This window comes from Belonocnema kinseyi, chromosome 1 (assembly GCF_010883055.1).
Source record: "Belonocnema kinseyi isolate 2016_QV_RU_SX_M_011 chromosome 1, B_treatae_v1, whole genome shotgun sequence".
Classification (NCBI taxonomy): Eukaryota; Metazoa; Arthropoda; class Insecta; order Hymenoptera; family Cynipidae; genus Belonocnema; species Belonocnema kinseyi.
In genome coordinates this window covers 71,553,365-71,565,193 of record NC_046657.1, presented here as the reverse complement: position 1 = coordinate 71,565,193, position 11,829 = coordinate 71,553,365, and the positions used below count along the sequence as shown (strand labels likewise).

At 21.0% G+C, this 11,829-nt stretch overlaps 1 protein-coding gene across 6 annotated transcripts in view; it reads left to right on the top strand.

Annotated features, from left to right (window-relative positions):
- LOC117168748 (phosphatase and actin regulator 4B) overlaps positions 1-11,829 on the top strand; it is a 326,157-nt gene that overhangs the window by 284,243 nt on the left and 30,085 nt on the right. For all 6 annotated transcript variants that reach the window (XM_033354515.1, XM_033354526.1, XM_033354494.1 and 3 more), the window contains one exon: positions 1,304-1,544. In XM_033354515.1, coding sequence (XP_033210406.1) covers positions 1,304-1,544 — 241 coding nt within the window. The remainder of the gene's footprint in view (positions 1-1,303; positions 1,545-11,829) is intronic.

Genomic DNA, 11,829 nt, shown 5'->3' with positions numbered 1-11,829 from the left:
AAAAGCTGTTAAAAAATTAAAAGAGGTTCATAAATCAAAAGATGTTTACATAAATTAATATATTTGCATATTAAAAGATGCTTACAGATACAAAGATTTTTATAGAATTAAATGTGTTGTCAGATTAAAATACGTTTTTAGGATTTAATATGTTTTCTGATAAAAAGATGTTTACAGATTGAAAGACTTCTAGTGTATGAAAGAGTTTTTTAGATTAAAAGATGTTTACAGATCAAAACATGTTCATAGAATTAAATATCTTCGCAAATCAAAAAATTTTTAGAGATGAAAAGATGTTTATAGTATTAATGATTTTTATATTATTAAATATTTTTGCACATTAAAATATGTTTACAGATTAAAAATGCTTATAGAATTAAATATCTTTGCTGATTAAAAGAAATTTGTAGATTGAAAGATTTTGGTAGATTAAAAGATGTTTAAAGATGAAAAAATGTTCAAAGATTGAAAAGTTGTTCAAAGATTGAAAAGATGTTCAAAGATTGAAAAGATGTTCAAAGATTGAAAAGATGTTCAAAGATTGAAAGATGTTTATAATATCAAATATTTTCGCAGATTAAAAGATGTTTTCAGAATTACATATTTTTGCTAATAAAACTATGTCTACAGATTGAAAGATTTGTAGTGTATGAAAGATGTTTGCATATTAAAAGATGTTTATAAATCAAAATAGGTTTATAGAATTAAATATCTTTGTAGATTAAAAGTTGTTTAAAAAATTGAAAGATATCTACAATATTAAATATGTTTGCAGATAAAAATATTTTCATAATGTTAAAGATTTTTGCAAATTAAAATATGTTTTTAGATCAAAAGATGTTTGTAGAATTAAATATCTTTGCAGATTAAAAGCTGTTTAAAGGTTAAAAGAGGTTCATAAATCAAAACATGTTTAAATAAATTAATATATTTGCATATTAAAACACGTTTTCAGGATTAAATATGGTTTTTGGAGAAAAGATTTTTACATATTGAAAGATTCTTAGTGTATGAAAGATGTTTGCAGATTAAAAGATGTTTAAATATCGAAAGATATTTGTAGAATTAAATACCTTTTCAGCTTAAAAGATTTTTTTACATTATTAAAGATGTTTAAAGATACTATTAAAGATTTTTGCGAATTAACGTATGTTTGTAGATCAAAGGATGTTTATAGAATTAAATATCGTTGCAGTTTAAAAAATGTTTGAGAATTGAGAGATGTCTATAGTATTAAAAAAGTTGGCAGATTCAAAAGGTGTTTAAAGTTTTGAAGATGTTGATTATTTAATAATTCCAACAGACGAAGATGCCGACGTTGAAGATGAAGATGACAGTATGTACGGATTCCGAACACAGCATGATCCTGTTTTCGACACAAATAGAGTCGAGGAAATTCCTGCCAAGGAGCCCAAATTTCACGCTATGCCCCTGAAAAGTGCTCTCAAGAAAAAATCCGGTAGTGGACCTGGAACTCCCCAGAACACTCCAACTCAGGAAAATAGGCCACTTACTCTTCGCCAGGAACTTCACGCCTCTTTCAAGTAAGAATTAAAAAAAAAAAAAACAACAACAACAACAAATATCTCATCGAAAGCTTAATTTTTATTCATTCCACTAACACAAAATATACAGTCATTTCCAGAAATTTAGTGCTCAATCAGGATCAAAAACCTAGGTCTCAGGCTCACTACGCTTTTGAAACTTTCATTTTTTAAAAACAATTTCACTATTTTACTACTTTTTCGAAATAATTTACATTAAAGACACTTTTTTCTGATATTTTTCACAAAAAAAGATTAATTTTCTACCGGAAAATACTATTTTTTTATGAAATAATTTAAAAGTAAATATTTAGAGTAAACAAAGATTATAATTTTATATGAAAAATAGTTGAGTCAAATAAAAATATATGAATTTTCAGAAAAAATATTGAATTCTCAACTAAAAGAAATTAATTTGCAACCATAGACAGTTGCATTTAAAAAATCAATTTTCGAGCAAAAACGACGAATTCTTAGCAAAGTACTAAATAATACATAAATTTTCAATCAAATAGTTGAATTTTCGAGTAATAAAGATCAATTTTAAGTTTAAAAAAATTAATTTTTAATAAAAAGTAATATTTGGTATTTAAGCCAAAAAAGATTTTATTATTAAATTAAAAACTGTTAAATATGACCAAAAAGGATGAATTTTCAACAGTAAAGTATCATTTTAAATCCAAAAAAATTATTTTCTCCCAAAAAAGACGAATTTTCAACTCAAAAATTTGTTGCATTAATTTTTATTTTATATTTTGTTGTCTGTCTTTAACTAAAAGTTGTGTAGTACAATTTTGTATTGGAATTTAATTTTTAATTTTAAAAAACGAATATTTTATGCAACAGTTTAATTTTGTAATAAATATTTGAATTTTATACCAAAATGTATAATTTTTAATCCGAAAATATGAATTTTCAACAAAATAATTATTTTTTCAGTAAAACAAAATAATTTAAAACAAAGAAAATAGAAATTTTCAACTAAAATTATGAATATTGAAACGAAAAAAAGATCTTTTAAGGAAATAGATGATCTTGAAACCAAGGATCTAAATTTTCATTCTAAAAAGATTAATTTTCAACAAATTACAACAAATTTAAAACAATTGATTAAATTTTCTGCCAAATAGGTGAATTTTCAACATCAGAAAAGTTAATTTACAACCAAACAGTTAAATTTTCAACAAAATAATTATTTTTTCAGTTAAAAAATTATGAATCTTCAAACAAAAATTAATCTTTAAAAAAAATATTTTAACTATCAACCAAGGAGATGAATTTTCAAATTAAATAAAAATAAAAAATAGTTGGATTTAACCAATAAAGAGATATTTCCAACAAAATGTATCAATTTTCAAGCAAATAATTAAATATAGTGCAAAATTGTTTAATTTTTTAGCTGAAAATTCGAATTTTCTATAAAATAGTTGAATTTTCAATAAAAAAATGCAAATTTTTATCGAAAAAGTTCATTTATAACCAGACATTTTTAACCAAATCAGGTGACATTTCTATAAAATGAGATACATTTTTAAACAAAAAACTGAATCTTTAACAAAATATTTAATTCTTCTTTAAAAAAAAGTTTTTAGTTAAGGCAGAAAGAAAATTTTGATTAAAATGTTCAATTATCAAGCGGAAAATAATCATTTGGAAACAAAAACAGTTGAATTTTCAATAAAATAATTAAATTTTTTGTAAAAAAAAAAAAACAATTTGTAACAAAAAAAAGAGAAATTTTCAATTAAAATGATGAATCTTTAAACAAATAAACAATGTTTTAAGACAGTAGTTTAACTTTTAACAAATGAGTTAGATTTTTCAATAAAACAATTTAAATTTTTGACGAAAAATTAAATATTTGATATTAAAACGAATTAATATTTTAAGTAAAAAAGTTGAACTTTTAACAATATAATTAAAATTTTTTTAAAAGTGTGTAACAAAAAAATGAGAGTTCAGCCTAAAATTATGAATCTTTAAACAAATAAACGGACTTTTTAAAAAATTAGCTTAACTTTTAACAAAGAAGTTGGATTTAGAAACTAAAAAATTCCAACAAAATAAATAAATTTTTAACGAAATACTTAAAATTTTTGTCAAATTGTTTAATTTTCAAGTCGAAAATGTTAATTTTCTATTAAAATGTTTTTAATTTTTAAACAAAGTAGATGAAATTTCTATAGAAAGAGATACATTTTCAAATCAAAAAAATGAATTTTTTCCAAAAGTTGAATTTTCATTTTAAAAAAATTTAGTGAAAAAAGAAATAAAATCGTTGAATTTTCAACCTAAAAATTCTCATTTTGAAAAAAAAACAGTTGAATTTCCAAAAAAATAATTAAATTTTCAGTAAAAAAAAATTGTGACAAAAAGAAGAGGAATTTTTAACTAAAATTATGAATCTTTAAACAAATAAAATATCTTTTAAGAAATTTAATTTTCTAAAAGAAAAATTGAATATTTCATATAAAACAAAAAAAATATTTTAATTTAAAAATTAAAAAAAACATTTAGATTTATTCGAAAAGGCGAATTTTCAACGAAATACGTACATTTTTAACCAAATACTTAAAATTTCCGCCAAATTGTTTAATTTTCACGCTAAAAATTCTTATTTTCTGTTTCACTTTTAACAAAAGAATTGGATTTTGAATCTAAAAAATTTATTTTTTTTTACGTAAAAATTTTTACGCCAAACTGTTCAATTTTCAAACCAAAATGCAATTTTTTTACAAAACAGTTTTTAATTTTAAAACAAAGTGGATGAAATTTCTATAGAAAGAGATACATTTTCAAACAAACAAAAAATATATTTTTGTCAAAATAGTTGAATTTTCATCAAAAAAATTTGTTAGTCAAGGAAGACAAAATTGAAATAAAATTGTTGAATTTTCAAGTTAAAAATTCTCATTTTGAAAAAAAAAAACATTTTAATTTCCAATAAAATAATTATATTTCAAGTAAAAAACAATGCAACCAAAAAAAAGAGGAGTTTTTATCTAAAATTATGAATCTTTAAAAAAATAAACGATCTTTTAACAAAGTAGTTGGATTTTGCAACAAAAAAATTAAAATTTATAACGAAAAACTAAATAGTTGATATCAAAACAAACAAATATTTTAATTACAAATTTTTAAAAAACATTTAGATTTATCCAAAGAAGGCGACTTTTCAACGAAATGCATACGTTTTTAACCAAATACTGAAAATTTCCGCCAAATTGTTTAATTTTTAAACCACAAATTCTAATTTTCTACAAAAGAGTTTTTAATTTTTAACTAAAGTAGATGAAGTTTCGATAGAAAGAGATACATTTTCAAACAAAACAAAAATGTTGTATTTAAATAGTTGAATTTTATTTAAAAAAAAAAAAAAATTCAGTCAAAGTAGAAATAAAAATTATATCTAATTGTTGAATTTTCAAGCTAAAAGTACGAATTTTGAAAGAAAAAAAACAGTTGAATTAAAAAAAAATTAATTTTGAACAAAGAAATAAATTTTTTAAATTAAAAAAAAGTTCTGCACGAAAAATGAAATAACGGACTAATTAAATCAGAAGGAATGAACTTCCATCCAAAAATAATTAGATTCTCTTAAAAATCTACTTAAATTTTAAAAAAACACTTAATTTTTAATACTTGAAAAATTTGATTGAAACTATTTTAACACTATTTTAAAAAAATGTTGACATTATTTACACTATTTTTGAACTCAAAAGTGAGCCCAAGACCTGAAAAAAACGATTTCTGGACCTGACTCTTTTTATCAAGATCGAATTTTTTATTTGAATTTATTAGCAAGAGGGTTGGAGAAATAAAAAATTCGATTCTGAATATACATTTTTCACAAGTTCACCAGTAAAAAAAATCGTGTTTTTCTTATGCTTACAATTAACCAGAAGGCCACCACTTAGGCCTAGGATGAGGATATGGTAATTGGACTCGTTTCAATAAATAAAATAAGCATGTGGGATTCGAGCTTTTGAGAGTCGAGGGTTGATTCCAGGGAACCAGAATGTTCTAATTTTTTTTCAAAATTTTTTCCAGAATCAGAATGGGAATCGAGATTTTCAAGATTTGAGATTTAAGAATTAGGATATTTAAGCATGAGAAAAATTCTGGCCTCGGACTCACGTCAGTTTTCAGACCCCCCCCCCCCCCTCTTTTTAAATTTAAATTTTCAACGAAATTTATGAATTTTTAAGTAAAATTATAAACCCTAAAAAAAATGTTTTATGCAAAATTGTTAAATTTTTAATCAAAGAGATGATTTCTCAACAAGAACAGATGAAGTTTTCAACCAAATTGAAGTAGTTTTTAACTCGAAAAGATTAATTTTTTAAGAAAAAAGTTTTGTATAAAAAATTGAATTTTTAAGAAAATAATTTTATTTCTAACCAAAGAAATGACTTTAAAAAAAAATAATAATAATTTTTAACAAAATAGTCGAATTTTCGACCAACAATATGAATTTTCAACTAAAAAATATCAATTTTCAAGAAAAAAGGAAATAGTTACATTTTTAAACGATAGAATTATTTTTTACCTAATATGATCAATCTTCAACAAAGAAAAAAAATAATTTTTCAACAAATAGTTTAATTTCCAATCGAGAAAATTCGTCCTCTTTAAAAAAATGTTTGAAATAAAATAGATCAATTTTTCACCAAAAATAGAATAATTCATTTATTAACTAAAAAAGAATTGAATTAAAAAATTGAATTTTTAACAAAATAGTTAAATTTGTTACCACAGAAATTAATTTTCAACCAAAAAGATGAACTTTTCATTAAATAGTTGAAATTTCAACTATGAAAAATAAATGTTTCAAATTAAAAAATTGTAGGTTATTTTACAGTTAAAAAAAATTGTTTATAAAAATGAATTTTCCGCAAAATAGTTGCATTTTCAACCAAAGAGAAAAATTTTCAATTACAATTATGAATTTTAAATCAAAACAATTAATTTTCAACCGACAAAATGCATTTTCCACGCACAAAAAAAACGAATTTTCAACCAAATAAATGAATTAAAAAAAAAAGAATTTTTGCAACAAATATTTTTCAATAAAGGAGATTTATTTTCTATTAAAAAAGACCAATTTTTAACTGAAAAAGATAGACATTTAACCAAAAATAGAATAGTTAAATTTTCAACTAAAAAGAATGTTGAATAAAAAAATTGAATTTTTAAGAAAATAGGCAAATTATCATCTAAAAAAAAATGAATTTGTAACAAAATAGATAAATTTTTAACCAAAGAAACCAGTTTTTAACCATCAAGATAAATTTTCAACCAAATCGTTGAAATTTTAACTATGGAAGATCATTTTTCAACTTAAAAATGAATGGTTAAATTTTCGCGTAAAAAAATTAATTTTTAATAATAAAAAAAAAAGAATTATTAAACATGAAAATTATTTTTCTGGCAAACAAGTCGGATTTTAACATAATACGTGAATTTATTACGAAATAGGTGAATTTTTCACCAAATAATTAAAATTTCGGTTTAAAAAATTAATTTTTTCAAAATAGTTTAATTTTCATACAAAAAAATTTGTTAGTCTATGATGAAACCAAGTTTTTGAATTTTTAAGCTAAAAGTACGAACTTTGAAAAAAAACAGTGGAATTAAAAAAAATAGTTAAATTTTTTAACATAAAATGAATTATTATAGCAAAAAAAATTTTTCAAACAAAAAATATGATTTTTTCACGAAATATATGAATATCAAACATAATATTTAATTTTTCAATTAGTAAAATAAATTTCAATTAGAGTGATATATCTTCAATTAAACAAAATAAATTTCTAACCAAAATCATTAATCTTCATCGAAATACATCAATTTTCAACTAAAAAGGATAAAATACTCAGAAAAAAGGAACAATCAAATTTTAACTTAAAAAAGTTAATCATTAATTTAAAAAAAAAGGAATTTTCAACTTAAAAATATGAATTTTCAACCAAGAAAATTAATTTTCTACCAAATAAGTTTGATTTTTACAAAATACGTGAATTTATAACGAAATAGTGGAATTTAACATTTTTAACCAACAAAATTAATTTTCCACAAAAAAAAAAGAAACGAATTTGCAATAAAATAAAGGAATTCTCAACAAAAAAAAGAATTTTTGCAACAAATATTTAGATTTTTCAGAAAAAAGATGTCTTTTTTTTAACAAAATAGTTCAATTTTTAACGAAAGAAATTAATTTTCTACCATAAAGATGAATTTTCAATCAAATAGTTGAAATTTCAGCTGTGGAAGATAAATTTTAAGCTTAAAAATGAATATTTTTATTTTCTCTTTAAAAAAGTTAATTTTTAATAGAAAAAAAAACGAATTGTCCACCAAGAAAATTAATTTTCTGTGAATTGATAACGAAATAGTTGAATTTTCAACAAACAAACAAAAATTCATTTTCAATCAAAGCTCGAATAGTTATATTATCTGTTAAAAACATTAATTTTTAACAGAATAATAACTCGTTTTCAACAAAATAGTTAAATTTGTAACCAAAGAAATTATTTTTTCACCCAAACAGATGAATTTTCAACCAAATAATTAAATTTTCCAATAAAAAGATTAATTTAAAAAATAAATTTTCATTAACATGAATTTTCTACAAAAAAAAAAACTATTTTTATTTTACAACAAAGTTTCATTTTGAAACAAAGATATAAGTCGTCTGTCAAAATTATGAATTTTCAATATAAAAAGAAATTTAAACCAAATAGTAGAATTTTCGACCAACGAAATGAATTTTTCTCCAAAAAAGGCGAATTTTCAACAAGAAAAATTATTTTTCAACTAAAAAATATGCATTTTCAAGAAAAAATGATATAGTTACAATTTCATATAAAAAAAATTAATTTTTAACCAAAACAAAATAGTTAAATTATAAACTAACAAAAATTTAAATGCATAGACTGAATTTTAAATAAAATAGTTAAATTTTTAACGAAAGAAATTAATATTCTACCAAGTAGTTCAAATTTATACTAAGGAAAATAAATTTTCAACTAAAAATTAAATTTTCAGTTAAAAAAATTAATTAAAAAAAAAACGAATTTTCAACAAAATAGTTCCATTTTCGGATAAAAAAATTAATTTTTAACCAAAAGTAAATTCAACTTTAAACCCATCAAATGATTTTTCCACTAAGATGATATACTTCTAACTAAGATGATAAATCTTGGAGAAAATTTTTTTTTTGTAAGTAGTTGAATTTTTCACATAAAAAGATGAATTTTAAATGAAGAAGATTCATTTTTCTATCGAAAAAGACCAATTTTCAACTGGAAAAGAACAATTTTCAACCAAAAAGAGAATAGTTAAATAAAAAAACAAACAAGATTATTAAAAAACTTGAATTTTTGAAAAAATACTTAAATTTGCAACCAAAGAAATGAATTTTCAAGTAAATAGTTAAATTTTCGGTTAAAAGCTTTAATTAAGAAGAAAAGAACAGTTTTTTTAAACGGAATTTTTAATCAACTAGATGAATTTTCCTTAAAAAAAACAAATAGAATTTCTAACAAAATTAATTAGTTCTCAACCTAAAAACATAAATTTTTATGAAAAAATGAAATAATAGTTACATTCTCAAATAAAAGAATTAATTTTCAACTAATAAAATTAGTTTTTAAATAAAAATATGAGCTTTAAACGAAGATGATTCATTTTTTATAAAAAAAGACAAATTTTGAACCAAAAAAGGTAAATTTGTTACCAAAAATAGAATAGTTCAATTATCAAGTAAAAAAATTGTTTAGTGAAAATGGAATTTTTAACAGAATAAAAATTAATTTTTAACCAAAATTTGAATTTTCGACCATCAAGAAAAAAAAATAAATTTCTCAAGAAATTTCATCAATTTTCAACGAATTTCCAACTAAACAATATGAAATTTCAACCAAGAAGATTAATTTTCTATTAAAAAATATATATTTTTAACAAAATACACGAATTTTCGAGAAAAAAAATACCAATTTAGAAAAATTAATATTTACCAGAAAAGAGACTTACTTTTCAACAAAATAGTTAAATTTTTAACCAAATAGTTGAATTTTAAACTTAGAAAGGCAAATTCTAAACTAGAAATAAAATAGTTCAATTTTCACTAAAAAAAATTTGTTTTGGACAAAAAAAGTAATTTTTCACAAAATTAATTAATGTTATACCAAAGAATTTACTTTAAACAGAAATTATGAATCATCAACCAAGTAAAATTTTTATTTTAAATTAAAAATAGTTGAATGCAACATTCTGGGTACCTTTTTGAAAAGTTTTTAGTGTTCTTTAGAAAATTTAAAAGAATATGCAATTTTATGGGGGATGTGAATTTTTTACCAGATTAAACAAAAAATACTTAACCCCTCGATTTAATTTTTTTTTTAATTCCATGACACTATTTTTCTACTATTTTTAAGAATTTATGCTACTATTATCATTATTTTACATTTCTCAAATGAGTCCGAGGCATGAAACTTCATATTTAATTTTCCATCTACCTAAAACTTTTCAAACAAAATTCAACTAAACATTCATCAAATACGATACTACAAAACACATGAGTTTTACACAATAATCTAAAGTCGAAATATCAATTTTATAATATTAAAAATCAGAAGATGTCTACAGATTTTTATACATGAGTTGGCCGTCCGAACGGAAATTTTTTTGGGACCAGAAAAAATGGAAAAATCAGAGTGCATTTTTTTAAATTAAAATTTTACACATTTTTAAAAGAAAAATCTTTTTGATCGCTTTGAAAAAAACGAAGAAAAGAAAGATGCTTGCAGCTTAAAAGATGTTTGTAAATCAGAAGATGTTTATTATTCTTTTTTGAGAAATTATTAATAAATTTTCTATTAAATTTCAAATTTCATTCAAATATGTTTTTAGTCTAAAGTATTTCATTTTTAACCCATTTCATTTGAAATTTTTGTTACTTTTAAAAATTTTATTTTATTTATATAAATTTCTTACTCGTTGTTTTGCAGTACTTGTTTGTGTACATTTAAAATGAGCTATTACACATAAAATATTTAAAACTTTTAATTTTAATTGTTCAATTTCAAAAATTTTACATTTTTAACTGAAATTGTTGAATTTTAATGTATAAGTAATATAAAGATTTTTGCATATTTTAAACAAAAAATTTATAAACTTTTTCAGAATGTGAAATGTTTTATAAAAATAAAAAAATATTTTTTCTAAAGATTCATAGAAAAATACATGAAAAAGTTTTATTTTGAAACATCAATTTTAAGAGAATTTTTAAAAAGATTTTCAATAAGAATGTAAATGATTTGAAGGCAATTTTTTCTTACTTTGCACGATTTTTTCAAAGAATGAAATTGGTTTACTGAATAAGTTGGTTTATAGAATAAAAGTGGTTTACAGAATAAAATTGTTTTAAAAAATAAAATTATTTTATAAATCAAATTGGTTTACACTTTTACAGAATAAAAGATATTTATAGGATAAAAGTTGTTTACAAAAAAATGGATTTATAGAATAAAATTGTTTTATAAAATAAAATTGGTTCATAAAATAAAATTGGTTCACAGAATAAAATTGGTTTACAGAATAAAAGTTGTTTACAGAAAAAAATGATTTATAGAATAAAAGTGGTTTACCAAATAAAAGTGGGTTACAGAATAAAATTGTTTTAGAATATAAAATTGGTTCACAGAATAAAAGATGTTTAAAGAATAAAATTGGTTTACAGAATAAAAGACATTTATAGAATAAAAGAGATTTCTAGAATAAAATTGGTTTACAAAATAAAAGAGGTTTACAGAATGAAATTGTTTTATAAAATAAAATTGGTTCACAGAATAAAAGATGTTTACAGAATAAAATCAGTTTACAGAATAAAATGATTCATAGGAAAAAAGTTGGTTTACTGGATAAGTTGGTTTACAGAATAAAATTCTTTTAGAAAATAAAATTGTTTTATAAAATAAAATTGGTTCACAGAATAAAAAATGTTTCCATAATAAAATTGGTTTACAGAATGAAATTGCTTTATAAAATAAAATTGGTTCACAGAATAAAAGATGTTTACAGAATAAAATGATTCATAGAAAAAAAGTTGGTTTACAGAATAAAATTCTTTTAGAAAATAAAATTGATTCACAGAATAAAAGATGTTTACAGAATAAAATGTTTCATAGAAAAAAAGTTGGTTTACTGAATAAGTTGGTTTACAGAATAAAATGATTCATAGAAAAAAAGTTGGTTTACTGAATAAGTTGGTTTACAGAATAAA